Below are 20,001 nucleotides of genomic sequence, written 5' to 3'. Positions count from 1 at the left end.
TTACTTTGGATTGAATTTGATGGTATTACTTAGTGAATGGCAAGTGTGACACTGGGGTTGTGACCAGGATTATTTAATTAATAAAAGATTGACAAAGATTATATTTTAACTTTCAACATAGATTGGTTACCAGATTAATCCCTAGTTGGGCACTTTCCTAGAAATTAATGCAGAAACAATGATTTAGATGAATTAATCTACACCTTAAGCTTTAAGATAAATTTAGAACAAATTTTGACATAATTTAAATTATATATTTTATTCAAGGGAATATATATCTATTTTTTGCTCAACTTGTAGATAATAAACATCATTATTTTTACTTTTGCTCCTAACTTTACTAAAATAGTAGTTACAAATCCTAACATTTATTTTATTTTTAACATGGCTTTTCACTTTTATATAAAATAATTTTTAATACTCAGTTTTTTTTTAAAATTAATTATTTGAAATTCATTAATCTACTAATGTTCTACCTGGATGTGATGTCTCTACATTTTGTTAAAGTAGCTACTAATTTAAAATCTTTTGCAGTTATATTGACAGAACGTTAAGCTTAGAGAAATAAGCTGATTTAGTGTATTTGCAATGCGTATCACCCTGTATTTAAAGTTTTTTTTTCTGTTTGTATGTATTTATAAAATCATTGTCTGTAAAAAAAATTTAATTGATTTTACCTTATTCTGCTTTAAGTAATGCTTTATCATTTTTGTTTTATTTATTACATGCATAGAGATGTGTGTGTAGAAAAAAATATGAATTGCTGTTCAAAATTAAAATTTGCTGATTTTGAAATTGTTCTTTAATTTGTTGCATGCTGTATCACTATTACATTGCTCAATAATTTTAGTGGGTTTCACCGCACAGCTTGCATCAGGTGTCTTACTGCACATGCTAAATGTTATTCTTCAGGGTTGAGCACTAGTAACAACTTCTTTCTCTAGTAACAGCATTCTCTTCAGTTAACAGCAAAAGAGTTTAAAATAAAATGATATAAAATTTAAATGCAGTGTATTTTTAAATGTTTTAGTAAATGTAGTTAGTTAATGTAGTAATTCATGAGTTCATAATCAATAGTTTGATTTACAGTTTCTAACAGTTAAATTGCTTAGTTTCTTAAAGAAGCTGGTTATTTCTTTATTTATGGTAATTAGCTGTTAGAAATATTTTACCTGGCTGTTCTGTTACCTCACTGATCCTATTCAATATTAGCTAGGGGTTTGCTATATTTAGATGAACATATGGACTTTCATTTTCAATGCCCCCTGGTGATCTTTCACATTTTTTTTTTTATTGTCACTCCAAACTTATTTTACAGTGCCATTTGATCACTTTTCCTTCAGTCTATGATATTGTTTTTGTTTGGCATTGTACCTTTTAGTTGTATATTCAATCGATTTGTTTTTACTTGCATTCAGTTTCTTTTTCTTTCTAAAATTAAAATATAATATGTTTCTCATCATTCTGAATTGTTATGTTTTAGTCAATAGTCATGTCTTTGAAGTTTAAAAACTTTAACATAGTTTTATATAACAACCCCTTTAAAACTATAAACAATTTTTATACCCAATCATAATTATTTATTATTTTAATTCATGCCTATTGAGATTTTTTTTAAGTTATAAGATCATATATTAATTATGACAATACGGTCCTTTCTTATAAAGTTATTATTTGAAAAAAATATATAAGTTATTTGTTTATTAAAACTTCTTGAAATATTATACTCAAAATAAATAAATGAAATCAGTGCATTTCAAGATGAACGAGCCCTGGAGTTAGAAATACATAGGAAAAAAACAAAGGGGGAGTCAATAACACAGAAAAGAGAAAGAATGAGGAGTAAAGGGGAAGAAAATAAGGAGATGGCAACAAAAATTCAAATTAAAAATAACTGAAACAAGTTTTTGCACAGTAGATAGAAATTATGGATTAATTTTTTTTCTTTTACAACATTGTCTTGAAAATAGCAAAGTTTTCTACAAAATGAAGTTCTGAATTACAGTTTACATTTTAAATAATCTTATCTTAAAATTTGACACTAAGAAAAACACTCCTTCAAAGTTCATGTAAATAATTCAAGAAAAATGTTCATTGACGCATTTTTCTTGAATTATTTTGGTTTACTCATTATATGATAAGACACAGTTATTGCTAGTCGTACAAAAGAGGCTCTATTTCTTTTTTTTTTCTGTGTATGAAATATTGATGCATCTTATATAAGTTTTAGTTTTATAATGGATTTTTCGTGACAATTTTTTGTTTTAATGCAATATTGCAAACAATTTTTTCAATCCCTTTTACTACTAAACTATTGCTCATGAACTTGATCATAATGTGAAAAAGAAATATAAAAAATGTGTGTTTATAGTATATAGGTTTAGAATGGGGCCTTATTGTTTAACTAATTTGCAATTAATTTTTATTTTACATTTTTACCTTGCTTATGCACAAGTTTCTATTTAAGTTTATACTTTTTCATAAAGAAAAACACCTTTTTTACTTTCTTAGTCATTCCTTTTTAATTTTCCATTTTGCACTTTATTATAATTTTACTCTGCATGCTATTTTCCTCTTGGTTTTGGCCCCAATTGCATGTGACATAGTAGAATTTGTTAATAGGCTGAATTTCATCATGTGCAGATGCACGATCCAAGTATGCAAGAGGAAAATGTCACTCTTCTTGGGGAAGAAGGCTTAAGATCTGGTGGTCAAGCTCTCAAACTTGGGTCAGTTGTTTACCTATATTTTTAAAAAATTCTTATACAGTAGTATTTTCTTTCCAAACTTTATTCCAATTTTTTTCTTCTAGAAAAGTTTTAAAGAAAAACAGTATTTGAGTACCTTAAACTCAAAGCAAAGCTTTAATTTTAAATTATTTGTACTTTATTTCTAAAAATAATGGACTAGATTCTGTAGTAGACAAATTGCGTTTAAATTTAAAAATATTTGTATATTTAACTTTTTGAAGAAATCACCATTTTAACTAGATTTTTTGTACGTTTAAAATCATTAAAATTTAATTAATAATTCTCTAACTTTGACTACATATTTATATGTGTTCAAACAAAATAGCATTTGTGTAGATTTTCAAGTATTAAGAATTTAGACTACAAACGCTTTATATTTTTAAATAAAACTGTGACATTTCTTATTGACATTTTGCATCATTTTCTAAATAAGCATGGAAGGCACTGACTGGAGACAATTGAATCTTCTCTAATAGTCATGTACAAACTCCCAACAATTTTAAAAGTATCATATTATTCACTGAAACCTATTATTTTTTTGTGATTAGTGAGAACTTTTGAAGAACATTTTTAATTTGAATGTCTTAACTGTTTTAAGTAGCAATTTTTAATTAAAAAAAAAATTATCATGTAAGAATGTGGGATTACGTTCTTAAAGGTGCTTTACTTTTTATTAGGTGAGTTACAATAAAAAAAGAAACACCTATTCAATTTTTTAATGTTTTACATATGTATCATGAAATCTTAGCGAGCATTACAAAAAGTGAAAAATTGAAATGCATTTAGCAAATTCATTTTCTCAGGAAATACTGTATGTATGATGAATAATAATTTTAAAAATATTGCATCCATATTTTTATAAAGCTTTGCACTTAGTGTGCATTTTAAATAAGTAGCAAAAATTTAAATTTGTTATTCTTTTCTATATGAAAAAAGTATTTAGTAATGAATAATCAATGACATTTTTTTTATTACTGTTTTCAGACAAAAATCGAGTTATTTCAACACTCTCTGAAAATTTTATTATGTCTGATTCATCACACTAAAACATTAGTTTAATATTTCACATGCTAAATTTTGTTGTATTCGTTACGACCATAATTACATGCATAGGACTCTTCTGACTTATGATAAAATTGCCAACTTTCTATTATTAATCTGTTATTGCTTTATTATTATTTTAGTCTCTTTTAGCATGTTATATGAAGTTTAACTGTTTGTTAGACTGTCAATGTATATATACAGTAAAAAAAAAAGCTTAAAATAAGTATGTTTTCTTTTAGTACAAAATTGCTTCTCGTGATTTTTAATTTATTTTCTCATAAGTGGATAGATATTTTCTAACTTTTTTTTACTTTTTTCCCCATTATCATTCCTGTTATTGAAAGTACAAATAATGTTAAAGTTGCCGTGATGTTTTTAGAAATTGTCAATATTCCAAGCTTCAGCACTCTCCTCGATTCGATTCGTTATTTTTGTAAGTTTTGTTGCAGAACATCAAACTTTTATGTATTTTAATTAGAGTTTTAGAAATTCGAAATAGAATAATAAAAGCTAGTAAATTGTAATAAAATAATAAATATATAATAATAAGTAAATAATAAACTTATTAACCGCAAACTTTATCTCCACATAGCTATTTTGAGTTTATTACAACTATTATATAACCCTTTCTTTTTAGATTTGTAGCTGGAGTTATTTTGAGGGAGCGTTTGCCAGCTTTTGAGAGAATGCTATGGAGAGTTTGTCATGGCAATGTATTTCTACGCCAAGCGGACATTGATACACCTTTAGAAGACCCTGTTACCGTAAGATTACTTTTGAATTTATATTAACTAACACTTGTTACACTTTCTTGATTGCTCAGTGGTTAAAAGCTGTTATTATGATTGACTGGGGTTCAATCCTCTGTAGTAGCTTGCAGCCTCCGTAGCTCTAGATCAATTTGTGCCATCTTGTCTGAGAAGGCTGTGCGAATGCTGACCACATTAACACCACACCATTGGTCATAAAATTGTGGAACCTTAACCTACATGACCTCTCTGTCTCATTGTGGGCTTTTGGAAGGATGCTTTACTAACACTTTAATAAACTTCGTACACTCTAAAGGTTAAGAAATTCAATGCTAAGTGTGCATTTTTTGCCTATTTAATAAATGAACACATTGTTTAGCATGCTTAATAATGATGGATAGGATGATAAATTACACCTTAAATAAAAAAATACATTTTCTTGTTTTTATTTTCTGTATGATAGACTGTTCAAATATTATGTTACCAAGTTATGTGTATGAACAGACCTTATGCAAAACACTCCAACTTTATACATTCAAACTTTATATTTATTATTATTACTATGTTAAATAAAAACTAAAATACTTTTGATTTCCTCTTTATTCGTTAATGGTTTGCATCTTTTTGGACAAGGATCTGAAATATATCATTACCAGATACTGAATAATATATTTCTACTTATTTTTCACACTTTTTTCTTTTAAAAAATGGCAAGTGTCAAATTAATTTATTTATTTGTTTACAGGGTGATCAGGTGTACAAATCCGTTTTTATTATATTTTTTCAAGGAGATCAATTAAAAACAAGAGTTAAAAAAATATGCGAGGGGTAAGTCAATTCTTTCTTTTCTTTTTTTAATTTGTGCTTCTTCGGCATCTTGCTTCGGTCGGAGAATAATTTATTTATATATTTTTTAATAAAATCTCCAATAACTTTTTAATACAATTGCTCTATTAATACCTTCCCTTATTTTACAATTGAAGAATTTTTGTAACTGTGTTTAAGTTAATTTTCTTAGTAATATTTTTTTGAAAAAATTAATTAAATTTTTTTTGTTGTCAGAACTATATATTATAAAGTTTTAATTGACTTAATTACTAAGTGATATCACTTTTTTTAAAGTGAAGAAATATTGAAGATGTTGAAAAATAACTGCCTTAGGTCACTGTTTTATATTTTGTCACATATTTATTTAGGTTTCGCGCAACTTTGTATCCGTGTCCAGAGACTCCAGCAGACAGACGTGAGATGTCCATTGGAGTCATGACGCGTATTGAAGATTTAAACACTGTAAGTTCTTCATGCAGCTGTCATTACACCATAACAATCTGAACTGACTTCTTTAACTATTTGTTAGACCCAACCTAAATTATTATTTGCATTGAACTGGTTACTTACCCCGTTTCGCTATGTATTCTGTTTTAGTTTTAAAATTATTTTCAAGCTTTTTAATAAACCTGAATTCAAGTCACTTAGAGATCCTACCAGTATCGATAATTGCTGTAGCATTTTCCTCATACCTTGCTAATGCATTTTTGTCAATATTGTGTCCACTCTGAAATTTATGTTAAAAAAACATGGCATGGATATGTCCATCAAGAGAATGACAATGTTGGACATAAAGCTAATTTTGATCATGCTAAAAGTCCTACTTTTCCTGTCATGTCATATCATCTTGTTTAGTTTATATGAATGCTTATTCTCTAGTAAATGACCTCTGAGTTCTTTTGGCCCTACATTGCACTTGAAAACATTTTTTTTCTCCCTCTTATCACAACGACCATGGTTTGCTACCATGGCTGCTCATGTTCTTTCCTAAATTAATTTCCCTTAGAGATTAATTAAATTTTTTTGTTAGTATTTTTGCATCATCTTGTTTCAATTTCCATTTTGTTAGTTTTCATTATTAATGTAATGTTATTCTAGCAATGAGCATTGTTTCAAGTGTTAAAAATACATATAAATTTTTATTTTTTAAGTGCTTGGAATTATTATTCTATGTTGTGAATAATGTTTTTATTGCATTTACTTTATAAAAAAAAGGAAGTTTCTGTTTATCAAAGTTGTTGATGATGTTCAAAGCCTTTTTTTTTTGTTCTTATATTTTTGAGCCTAAATATACTTTTTAATTAATTGGATGTTATGCATCTTTAAGTACCTAAATGTTAAAGATTGTACATTCCTCAAAGAAACTAACATTATGTAAGCTTTTAATAGCTCATTATTAGAATTGATTTTAAATATAAGCAATGCAATTGTTTTTTTAAATTATTATTACTTATTGTAAATACAGTTCACATCAATTCTATGGTATATTATTGTTAATTACAGGTTTTAGGTCAGACACAAGATCACCGTTATCGAGTGCTTGTTGCTGCAGCAAAAAACATTAAAAGTTGGTTTGTAAAGGTCCGAAAAATCAAAGCCATTTACCACACTCTCAATCTATTTAATTTGGATGTCACACAGAAATGTCTTATTGCGGAATGCTGGTGTGCTTTGTCAGATTTAGATAAAATTCAGATGGCTTTGTGTCGGGGAACAGTAAGTAGAGTATATATATATATTTTTTTAATCTGTTTACATGCCTTTTTTGAAGTTGCAATAAATATAGAGACCATTTCTAACAATATTTGGAATTTGTTATATGCATTCATTATTTTACAGGGTTCCTACGCGGTCAGGAAAACCTGCAAAAGTCAGGATATTCTAAAATTAAGCTAAAAAGTCAGGATTTTTCTCACATATTCATAAAGTCAGGAAAAAGTCAGGATTTTTCTTACATATTCATCAAGTTAGGAAAATAAAAAAAAACTATACATAGTTCATTCAAAGACTGACAGGCAAAAATAAAGTTTCAAGGAAAAATTCTGTAATTCAAAATATGTAATTTTCTCATAATAACATTCCTCTTTCCCTGGTAGAACCTGTCCTGTTAGCAATTTTCCTCCTGTTTATCCAATGATAAGGAATTTTTGATAGGGTTGCTAGGTTTATTGCTCTTTGTGTGAATAACTGGTTTACAGACAGCAGTGGCTGAAACAGCAGCAGAAAAAGCAAAAAAGGAATTTTTACTGTTTTGTGATGCTGCCAAAAAGAAAAAAGAAGAGCAAAAGAGTTTCTTAGAGTTTAATCCACAGCAAAAGAGATTAGATAATTTTTTTTGAAATATTTGCACAGAGAAAAAAAATTTGAAAATTTGTGGGAGGTTATAAAATTTGTTCTTCTCCTCTCTCATGGTAACACACCAGTCGAAGGGGTTTTTTCAATCAATAAAAGCTTATTGGTTGAAAACCTCAATGAATACTCGATTATTTCACAAAGGCTTGTGTATGATTATGTTTCATTTATAAATGGAATAAAAAACATAGACATTAATGAAAAAATGCTAGATGCTGTAAAAGGATCTAGAACAAGATGGAGACATGCATTAGAAGCAAAAAAAAGAAAGAAAAGAAGAGAAAGGAAAAACAAAGAGAATGAAAAAGCTGAAATTTCTAGAAAATGAATAAAAGAAATTGAAATTAAGAAAATCTAAATTGACGAAAACTGCTGAAACAGAACTGGATGTTCTTGATTCAGAAATTGTCAAACGACAAAATGTGTTGAGAAATATTATATAACTTAGGAGCCCCTGAGTTTCTCCGGAAGCTTACAGTATTACAGAAATAAATTTAAAAATACTGGAAAAAAAATATATTTTGATTTTATTTTTCTCACAATTTGCATAATTTTTCTATCTGAATTTTTATTTGTATATAATTAACTTTTCTTGACTTTTTTCCCTTTTATATTTCAATATTATCTTTTAAAAGAAAAGTCAGTTTGAAGCGAATTGGTGATTTTTAAAAATTAATAGCTTAATGTAACAAATGTTCTCGTATGTTTCAAGAGTAAATATTATTTGAGGATACTGATACATATCTCGCAGATTTGATTAACCCTTTATATCCTGACGACACTCATTCATTTGGTTCCACTTAACATTAAATAAAATAATATTTCCATAATCCAACAGATTTTCTTGATCTTTTTATTTAAATAGTTTTCGTATCTAACTACAAAAACACACTAAAAGTTTAATCTAATCATGATAATTAAAAATATGTTTCACAGGTTTTCTGAAAATATAATTTGGGATATAGAGTGCTATTACACAATTCCACTTTAATATATAAGTGTTTATCCTATTCAATATATGATACTTATGACTAAGTAGCATATTATTACTAATTGAAACTGCAATGCTAAAAGTTTTGTTGGAGTGGGAAACGGCGAGTCAGGAATTTTATTGTAAAATGTCAGGAAAAACCTGTAAAATGTCAGGATATTGTTTTCTCAAAATAGTGTAGGAACCCTGTTTTATGATTAGTTTATTAATGTGTAATTATTTGTACTTTTTGATTAATTTACATTGTTTCAGAAACGTTTTTAGGTTTAACACATAAGTTTATTTTCACGAAGGGTTATATTTTTTGCATTTTCTCTTTTCTTTTTGATAATAGTATATTTTTAATAAAGTTTATTACATTGTTTTAAATTACAACTTGTAGAAATAAACTTTTTCTTTATGATTCTCAGAAAATTATAAAAGTTTTCCCTGGTGAGTTCTCACGTGTACTTTAAATACATCCAACTGTACGGTTAATACATAAATTATTTCTATATTTATGGCAGAAGGCTGACTGTAAAAACAAGAAAGACACTTTTTGACGAAAAGTTTTTCTTGTTCTTTTAACTTTTATTTAAAAAAAAATATAAATGCCTTAAAAATTATTTTTTTCCTCTCCTTTTTACAAATTAAAAACAAATTACTATATTTGAGGTTTGACATTAAATTTCTAGTGAAAAAAAAGTAATAATTTTCAAAAGAAATTAAACCTGAAACAATAATAAGGTAGGTTTAATTAAATGTGTTGCTGTTTTAATTTTGATATTAGCGTCTAAGCGTAGAGCCCACTGGTAGTATTGTGCTGAAATTTCCGTGCTATGTGCTACTTCCCCATTAATTAACTAGAAAAAAAAACTGATTTTGATAAAGAGAGGCCCCTTGCTTTAAGTTTAAAGAGAGCCTGAATTAATGATCATAACTTTAAAATAAACGTTAAAGATTTTTATATTAATTCTTCATATAAAAAATACGTAAATTGTCTATGTCCTACCTTCATGCATGAAGAAAAACACGTATATAATTTGAGAATATAGAATTTAAATATGAAGATAAAAAATTTATAACCTTAAACTTTTTAAAAATTGTATTTAAAGAAAAAGTGTTTCAAAATTGTCTTAATTTTAACAAAACAGCAAAACACAATTCTTACCCCCTTTTATTGTACAATACAGAAAAGCAGCTTTTGTATGCACCATGATATTTACATAGTTGCCAACTCTTCTGGATATTTCCAGTAGACTACTGGATTTTGCCAGTTTCTTCTGGTCTACTGGTTTAATAAAAATTCTTCTGGTTTTTTGTACATTTTAGAAAATTCCCTAAAATTGAGTAAGTTTTCTACAAACTCCCTATTGAAATAGAATTTATGCACAGATCATTGCTTGCTTAAATATTTAAATAAGTATTACTAATACATAATGAAGCGAGCCTCATTTATATATATATATATATATCAGTTTAAAACTTTTTTTGTTCTGAAATTTTTAGTTTATTTTTTTCAGAATTTCCTTTTAAAATTAATAAAAAATATTTTCTACTATCTTTGATGAATTAAATGATTACTATTCAAAATTATGAGTAAACATAATGCATAACATTTGAAATCATTTAATGTTAATATGTTATATGAAGTTCATTTAATGTTAATAATGTATTTTATAAAAAGTATTTTTGTTCTTTAGGAAATTTGTGGTGGAAGTGTTCCTTCTATATTACATAGAATGCAGACAGCTGAAATTCCTCCTACCTTCAACCGTACTAATAAATTTAGCCAAGGATTCCAAAATATTGTTGATGCGTATGGTGTTGCCAATTATAGGGAAGTTAACCCTGGTAGGTATTACTTATTTCATTTTTAAATATGGAAAAATTCAGTGCAGAATTTACTTTTACAGAAAACATAATGATAGATTTCTCATTCTTTTAGCTGAGATTAAATTAGAAAAATGTGTAAAAGTGTAAGAAAGTTGTACTTTTTTAATTATTTGAAGTGATTTAACTGTTTAGTAACTTGTATTTTGCCTGTGTTTAGCTGTGTTACTTTAATTTTGTTAGTGTTAATTATTAAATACTGTATATGTGAGTTGTAAAAAATAAATATAAAACTACTCATATATTCCAACCCTTAACCCTATTAAACCCTTGAAATTTTCTATTGTAATTGTAAATTACAGTAAGCTGTTTTGTTATTTAAGAGTCCCTTCTTCCCTTGACTCAACTGTCAAAGGGGTGGAGATGGAGAGATAAAATTCTTTTAATCCTCTTTATTTAATTTTTACAAATAAACTGATGGCGGATATTTATTCTATTCGAAAGCATCTTTCAAATCATGTAAAATACAAGGCCGTCACCTAATCAGGTTTTGAGATTCAAGCATATTGTAATTTAGATCCTCTTTTACATTTTTTTGACACAATTATACAACAGTTTTGCATTTTAGCATTAGTTTTTTAAAGGTATACATTTGTATGTTTTTAAAACTTTGATAAATGACTTTGTTTTTATGCAATTAACATTAAAATAATCATCAGAATTAGTTTTCATCGATTTAAACTGTAACAAAATCAAATTTTAAAAAATCAAAAAACTGACAAATGTGTAGTTTAAAATTACTGATTCAAAATCACAAATCGAAGGTTCTTATTGCTTTAAAGTTTGGAGAAAGAATTTTATAGAAATTGTAAAAATTATACTCTATTTCTTTTAATTCCCCTTTATTTTCCACCTGTTTTGAAAAATAGTGTGCTGTTGTATAACACTATATCATCAAAAGATCAGAAAGGACAAAAAAACATTTAAAAAATAAATCAAAATTTTGATCTAAAATCCAAGATGAAACAGGTAGTCCTCATAAGTTGGCTGCTATTATTTTGAATACATCATTTTTTACCACATTGAAATTGAAATTCTGCTTAAACAAAGGACCACTTTTAAAAAAAAATTCAAAAACTATTTGAAAGAATTGAATGCTTAATCTTTCTAAATTCTATTGTTTTACTTTATTATTATTTTATTCTTTTTAATCTTGATTTATAATTGAGCTTAACAATTTGGACGAATACTGTACACAAATAGCAAATAATAATAACAATTGGCTCGTTTAGTATGGAAATAATTTAAATGTTTTCTTTTTGTGCTAAGTAATTTCACACGTTTTTTAATTTATCTTTTCATGATTTCAGTTGATATGTATTTTTTTTACTTTTTGTTTCCCCCGTGCTGCAATTTGAGTTATTTCATTTCTACTTGCGTATTATCCCTTGATTCTTTTAAGTCCTTATCTCTTTACCTTAAATTCCTTATTAACTATTCTTTTAAAAGTACTAACTAAATTTATCTTACAACCAACAACATGAAATATTCTTTACAATAGTTTTCACTTAATAGACTTAAAATTGAAAAATGAATGTGTTGCTTTTTAATATGTTTACTTTTAATATGTTGCTTTTTTAATGTGTTGCTTTTTAATATGTTGCTTTTTAATATGTTTTTAATATGTTAAATTAGGTTTCTTCTTTCTTGCAGCTCTTTTTACTATCATTACATTTCCTTTCTTATTTGCTGTTATGTTTGGAGACGCTGGACATGGTTTGTTAATGACTCTTTTTGCTGCTTGGATGGTTCTAAAAGAAAAAGGGTTAGCTGCTGAGAGGACTGATAATGAGGTAAGCTTTGTGAAATTTTATTTGGAAAAAATTTTAATATTATTATTTCAATTTGGTATGCTATTTTAATATATTTAACATTTTATAAAATATTTTGTAACTATTATAGCTATTCATGTTCCTTATAGTAGTATTAAATGTTCTAACCTTGATTTTTTATATATTTTTGAGTAAAACTTTGATCACGGAAAGTTTAAAATAGTTTTTTTTTTTATTATTTCCGCTCTATAAAATATCGCATATCATATTTTTTTTGTACTCTATATATTACATTAAAATTTGTGTATTACCTTTTTGTGAAGAAATTTTGAAGAAACATATTATTCTTTTTTTCTGAATTCATTATGATATGTGCAGTTTTTAATGCATAGTGTAATTTATAATTAATAATTATTAAGCATTGTCTTCTAAGTGTTAATAAATCTACTCATTGCTACTCTGCAAGTAGGCAATTGCTGATTTTGAAACTCTTCAGGGAAGAAATTTTTGATCCAAATATTTATGCAATAAGAGTCATAAGAATCATTATGCACATCCAAAATAAAGTGATTTGTTCTGTCTTAATATTTTTCAAATTTTGGAGTTGATTAAAAAAATAACATGTTTTAACAAATAAAAAATTATTATTATTTTAATGGTTTATAATAGTATCAAAAATAAGTAGGAAATTTTTTTATCCCACGAGAGTTTTGTGTCTGTTAACAGTAAGAGAATTAACAAACAACTCTAACATTGGTAATGTTCTTTATGTAATGAACTTTAATTCGTGTCTGAAATGAAAATGTGTTCACTCTTCCTACAAGGGAATGTGTTCACTGATTTTTGTTATTTCTGTGATTTTTAATTTTGTTTAGAATGTTATTCTTGAATTTTTTTTATAAACAGCTATCTAACAACCAAGTTTTTTTTCTTCTTTATCCAAATATATATATTTTTTAATTAAAAACGTATTTATTGTAAGACGATTATAGTTGTCCAGAGATTTTTTTCCAATATTATTCATATAATTAATAAGATCTGGTCTAGTAAATATGTAATTCTAACTATAATAATTTGGCGGCTATTTTACCATATATTTTAGAATCATGTTCCTAATTGCTAAAACTGTAGGAAAATTTTGTATCCACATTTTTTTCCTGTTCATGAACTAAATTTTACTACATTTACATAAGATTGCATAATGTGTGAAGAAAAAAAAGCTGAGCTATATGTTATATCTTTTGTCAATATAGATAAAAACTTGCAAAAGTTCTTTATCATGAATAACATGGACTGAAAATGCTTCTGTTGCAAGAAAACATGTAGTTCATATTCTGGATTAAATGTTTAGTCTGCATTCTTTTCCATTATTTGTTAAACTTAATTGTATTTTGCGGAGTTTAAATTTGATTTTGAAACATTTTAATACTGTATGTATTGTGATTTAAAATTGGAATATGATTTTTTTTAAATGAAGTACAATATTTCATGTTTTTAAATTATTTTCATTTTTAGATATGGTTGACATTTTTCAATGGCCGATATATTATTCTGTTGATGGGTTCATTTTCTATTTATACTGGGTTGATGTATAATGATATATTTTCAAAGTCTTTCAACTTATTTGGGTCATCTTGGTTTCCGACTGAACGCTTGTAAGTATTGCCCACTTTGTGAAATATTTTACTTATTAAAAATATTAATAAGTTTGCAACCATATTAGAATATTTGAGTCTAACATTTTGGTTCTCAAAGTAACACAGTACCTTATTTCTACTATGTAAACATAATACTAATCTGATGATCAATGCTTCAAGTTTTTTTTTTTTTTTCAATTATTCTAGAATATATAGTAATTAGAAATTTGTATGAAATAACTTGTTTGACTTATAGTTTTGTTTAAAAAAATGTCCAGTATAGCTATTTTTTTTAGATATTTAACACAGAAAATAAATATAAAACATGAAACTATGTTTTAGTTGAGCTATTTATAACAGATTTAAGTTATACAGCAGTTATTAAACCTGCTGAATGAACAATATTTTTAAAGCGGCAATGTTTAAAATAACTTAAAGTAGAAAAATTGTTTCATGTTTTCTATAAGATGCATGATCACATTGATTTATTCAGCAAAGGCATTTATTAATAAAATGTGCTTGGGCAACTTCTTCAGGCTAGGCACAGCATCTCAAAGAGAAATAACCATTTTTTTTCCTATTTCTAAATAACCATATTTTTTGGTTAACCTTTTTTCCATGACCCCATGTTAAATTTGTATCACAAATACATTCATTGATTTAAACTTATTAATATTAAATTCAAAAATGAGATGTTTCATTAAAATTAAAATCATCTTTATTAAACAGGTATATTTATTAAAAAGGATTTATTTCAATTTTTTGTATGGGTTCATATTTACAGTTTTTATATTTTAATTTTAAAGCATTTTAATGTAATTTCCTCTGTAGATTACTTACCTATTGAATTTTAATTGCTATAATTCTTTTCTTTCACATTTCTACTTCACTTACTCAAACATTTTTTTTTTTTAAATTAATGAACTTCCCCTCATTAACGAATATTTTTTTTAATAGTGGCACCAAGTCTTTACCAAAACTTTATCAGTTGAATGCTACAGATTATGAAGGAACACCTTATCCATTTGGTGTTGATCCTGTAAGTAATAAATCTTTTTTGCATCAATTTTTTAATTTTGGTAATTTAATTGTTACTGTACAATTTACTGATCTTGTAAGCCTCTAATAGTTTTTACAAAATATTCAAATAACAAAAAGTTAAGAAAGGGAGAGTATGATGATTACTCGAACATTTTATTAATTGTTCATTAAATTGATTTCTAAAAAAAGAAGTTAACATGAATTATACAAATACATTTTTTTCTAATTTTTATAAACGAATATTTTAATGTTCTCAATGAAGTGTCCCATTTTTTATATAGAAAAAAAAACTGTAATTTCAAAATAAACAAATGTTTTTTTTTTTTTCATATTTATTATTTGTAAAAACAAAATATTTTTATAATGAGACTGAAATAGTATTGCATAGTTCAATGAAAGAAATGGCTTTGTTTCCACACTTGCAAGATTAGTCTGTGATCATGTAATTCATTGTTTTCATTTTAGTCTGATTTGATGCCAATGGAATTCACTTTGCAGCTTTTTAAGTCCACTAATATTCTTAATTGCTACATCTATTTAATTTCTAAAATTAGTCTTGAAGGCTGAATTTTTCAGTGAAAAAACTATTTTTTTATTTTTGTCTTTTTCTTTCTATTTATTTATTTCAAAAAATTTCGGGTTTCCTCAGTTTTAATGATCACTCATACTTAAGTTAAAAGTTTTTGATAAGGTTTATGATTGTACCTGAAGGCAGTAATAATTACATGGAGGAAATGAAAGTATTAGTTTTTTTGCACTGTAAGAAGACGCAAAAAATTTATCCACATCACTTAGTGGGGATTTCGCATTATGAGTTGCTTTTAGCAATTATTTCTATTTATATTATGTGATCTCAGAATTTTAATATTCTAATATATAACTATAAAATAGTGGTATTTTTTTAGTGTGTATTATATTCAATGTATCATATTCAATGTATATTTAATGTATCACCCTGCTCTTATTACTGTAAGAAATTGGCAGGAACCACTGTTTTGTCTACATTAATCCATCTTAAATGGAATCAAATTAATAAGAGACTTCTGTGTTTCAAAAAAAAAAAAAAAGATTTTATTTAATATTATAAGAACTTTGCATATATAAATTTTTGACGGCCCTTGTTAATGTGATGCAGCTGAACAATTTTCATCAAGCTATTATTTAAATTACTGCAAGAAATTAATTAAATGTTTTAATTTGTTTCTTCGTTAAATCAATTTATCTTGTTGATAGTTGAAAGGAGTAAGGATAATTAAAATTTCTGAATAACTTATGTCTTGTTATTTCATTTACTGTAAGTCTAACTTATATGAATTCACTAATAATGTTTTAAATTTCTTAAATTGTTTTTCTCATTTGCATATTTCTGATATATGCCTTTTTCTCTCACACATTCTATTAGGTATGGCAAGTTTCTACAAATAAAATCATGTTTTTAAATTCTTATAAGATGAAAGTGTCTGTCATATTTGGAGTTTCCCAAATGGTTTTTGGAGTAGTTCTAGGCTTGTGGAACCATAGGTTGGTATATTGAAAACAATTTATAAAATAAAAAATTGCATTTAGTAAAAATGTACTACTTAGTATAAAATGTAGAGAAATGCCTTATTTATATTCCAGGGAAAAGCTGTATATATTTTAGAAACTTCACAAAAACATTGCATTTATTATGATTTTGTCTGTAGAATTTTTTTTAAAAAAGATATGATGCATGAAAAATTTCTTTTATAGTGTAGTAAAAACTTCATAATGAAATGGCTACTTTCTGTATCACTGTTTCAAAATGTTTTTTAACTACCCAGAGCTAGGTATAAAAAATGTACCCTTCTAGATAAAAATCTTTATTCTGTAATTTAAGTTTATAGGTTGAGCAAAAAATTCATTTGAAATCTCACTAATAAAATGCCCAATTTCATTTAAAAAATAACAGGATCACGTTGTTATAATATATATATGATCTTATTTATTTTTTTTTTAAAAAAAATAATTTCCATGGATGAGGCTCAAATTGGTTTTTTATAAGTTTTAATTAGCATCTTATAACTTCTTTAAAAAGGTTTCCTTCATCAGGATCTTGGACTTTGGCCATTCAGGCCGTAGTTATCCTAGCAATTTTATCATGAAAAAGTCTCACAAAATTAGTCTGTCCCGTCTCTTATTCAGGGATTTCTATAGGGAGTAAGTTGCAAGAAAATTTTTAATTTAATCGAACATGATCTGAATGGGAAAATTTAACCATCTTGATTTGTTTTTGCAAATGATGTTATGGAGACAAAAGGGAATTTTTGGGATTTTCTTAATAAGCATATTTCTAAGAACTATTACCCTGTAACTTTAGAAAATAATCTTTTAATAAATGTCTTGACTTTTTATGGCTCTTTGTGGAAGAACGATTTCCATGTCTTGAAATTAGGAATAAAATCTATTTTTATTTATTTATTAATATGGAAAAACTCTTAGGAGACATTCTGTTTGAGACATACATATTAAATGTTAAATTTATACTATCTTTTTCTTTAAATGTTTATTCAATTTTAATGCAAAAAGTAAATCCTGCACAAGATTTTTTCTTGGAATTGTGATTTCTACTTTTTTGTTCTGATTCCTTTTTTTTCCAATTTTTTTATTCCTGATTTTTATTCTTTTTTATTTCTGAAAATGTCAAATCATCTTTATATCCATGTATTAATAAAGATTGAGATTAATCCATTTTGGATTTTTCAATGTGACAGCTTATTAGGGGGTCATTTACTGAATAAATAATTATTTCAAAGTTATATGCTATATCAATTAAAGGGAGATTTTTGTGATCAGGTTTGTTATCTAAATCTTTAATATTTGTACTAGTAATGTTATTTTTGTATAGTAATTTAATCTTCATTGAGTATAAAACTCTCTTAATTAAATAATGCTTAATGCACCTGACGTTCCCCTATTCTAATGTAATTTGAATATTTTTAGAATTTCATTTATTTGTTATAAATCAATCCTGTTATTAATATGTATTTAAAACTGCTTTTTAAAACTACATAAATTATTAAATTTTATACTTTCCATCCCCATATGGAAACATTTAAAAAAAAAAGACAACAAACTTGCTTCACACAAAATAAATCATTTTCATACACATTCTTTTTAATTTTTTTAAAATTTTATTTCAGTTTTCTGATTATTGCAATATCACTATCTTCATTATTTAAATTCTTTTTCTCATAATTTTTTTTATTGTGTTATGATTATTTCTGAGACATTCGTTTTTATTTTAAAATATTAAAAAAAGTAAACTATTCATATTTGTTAGGTATTTCAACCAGCCGCTAAATGTTATGTGTGAGTTTGTGCCTCAGCTAGTCTTTCTAGTCTCTATTTTTGGATACTTAGTTCTTTTGATCTTCTCCAAATGGGTTAATTATGATGCAACAATGGCAGGCTGCGCTCCTAGTCTTCTGATCATGCTGATTAATATGTTTTTGTTCAAATATCCTGAAGAACCATGCTACTTAAAAAATATGTATGCAGGACAAGTGAGTTAGTCTTATATATTCAATTTGTAATTAAAATAAAGTATCTGTTCATAAAATAATAGGAATTGTTTTCTATATCTATTTCTAGGTCTGTTTTTGATAAATAATAGAAATATTGTTATAAGGGTTGCCAAATACTTTATTTCCTCTCGTTAAAGGTCCTTATTAACAATTTTTTTTTATATTACTTTTTAAGAAAATAGACATAGATGTCCATAGAAAATGTGTGTTTTTTCAGTAAAAAAAAATTTCTGCAGGGAAACACTCAGAAAAATATTCTCAGTAGATTTACTATGAGTATATATATATTTAAATTTTAGATCATATTTTTTTTTTATTAATAACCCACCAATAGTATCGTTTAAAGTTCTAAATTTAGCTCCAACATCGGAATAAATTTTGTAATTTATTTTTATCATTTAAATCAGTATGAACTATGATTTTAAATAAATTGTATATGATTAACAAATTGTGAAATTTAATGCCTTTTTTATGATTTTTTTTTAAGTTGGAAATTATCCATGTGTTCTTAAAACAAGTTTTTTTTTTAAAAAATTTAATTTCATTTTCATTAAACCATCATATAGTTTCAATAATAATCACTTCTAGTTTGTGGTTAAATACCTTTTTGTTGTTGAAAATATTTTAAAAATAAGTCGTCTTTATCAATAGTCCATTTATGTTTACCATTCTTATATAAACATTCTTATTAATCATTAAGTTACTGAATATTTTAAGAAGATCAATCTTTTTTAACATAGTATTTTTAAATATTTCACCAGGAAATTGAAAACTTGCTTTTTTAAATATATTTTAATATTTAAAATGAATAATTTTTTTTTTGCAGCATGTGATACAAGGAATGTTAGTTACAATAGCACTGTTATGTATTCCTTGGATGCTTTTATCAAAACCCTACATGCTGTACAAACAGTGGAAAAATACACCTTTATATGTAAGCATGTATTGAAATCATTTATTCTGATTAAACATAATACTTAAAGTTACATGATATATGGGTGCTAAAGTTACTCTAAATTCAGCCTAAGTTAAATTCTGTATAAATTTGGGATCTGTGCAAATCATTAACTAAATATTGTTATTATATACTGTCTTAGACAAAATCAGTTTAACCCTGGAATTGGATTGGAACCTTCTAAAAAAAAATAAAAGAACTCTTAAGGTTTAAAATGCAATTCCTTTTCAGAATTTGAAAATTCATATTCCCAAGGGGTCTAGATCTATACTCAATTTTCTATATGCAGGAACCAATCCAGAATTTCTATTTAAATGTTTATTTATTTAAAAAATTCTGTGAGCAATTAATTTTTGTGAACAAGTATTTCTTTTAAAATATATTTTTAATCTATAACTAAAAAAAGTTTTTTTAGCAATAGAACAAGCATTATTCAAGGTATTTTTATTACTTTAATTAGTATTT

General features: G+C 25.9%; 1 protein-coding gene across 2 annotated transcripts in view; it reads left to right on the top strand.

The window, feature by feature from the left end:
• The window catches only part of Vha100-1 (V-type ATPase subunit a family protein Vha100-1), a 30,076-nt gene that overhangs the window by 6,618 nt on the left and 3,457 nt on the right, over positions 1 to 20,001 (top strand). Inside the window, exons 6-17 of one of the 2 annotated variants that reach the window (XM_043046578.3) lie at positions 2,644 to 2,729; positions 4,432 to 4,558; positions 5,289 to 5,371; positions 5,740 to 5,833; positions 6,875 to 7,087; positions 10,397 to 10,547; positions 12,240 to 12,379; positions 13,874 to 14,013; positions 14,953 to 15,034; positions 16,439 to 16,557; positions 18,338 to 18,560; positions 19,408 to 19,515. In XM_043046578.3, coding sequence (XP_042902512.1) covers positions 2,644 to 2,729; positions 4,432 to 4,558; positions 5,289 to 5,371; positions 5,740 to 5,833; positions 6,875 to 7,087; positions 10,397 to 10,547; positions 12,240 to 12,379; positions 13,874 to 14,013; positions 14,953 to 15,034; positions 16,439 to 16,557; positions 18,338 to 18,560; positions 19,408 to 19,515 — 1,566 coding nt within the window. Of the gene's footprint in view, positions 1 to 2,622; positions 2,730 to 4,431; positions 4,559 to 5,288; positions 5,372 to 5,739; positions 5,834 to 6,874; positions 7,088 to 10,396; positions 10,548 to 12,239; positions 12,380 to 13,873; positions 14,014 to 14,952; positions 15,035 to 16,438; positions 16,558 to 18,337; positions 18,561 to 19,407; positions 19,516 to 20,001 lie in introns of both variants that reach the window. The other variant, XM_043046577.3, reaches the window with a different exon arrangement.

Source organism: Parasteatoda tepidariorum, chromosome 6 (assembly GCF_982258835.1).
Source record: "Parasteatoda tepidariorum strain Cologne lab strain chromosome 6, Ptep-v5.0, whole genome shotgun sequence".
Lineage (NCBI taxonomy): Eukaryota > Metazoa > Arthropoda > Arachnida > Araneae > Theridiidae > Parasteatoda > Parasteatoda tepidariorum.
Note: the sequence above shows the minus strand (reverse complement) of the source record. Positions and strands in the feature narration are given on the sequence as shown.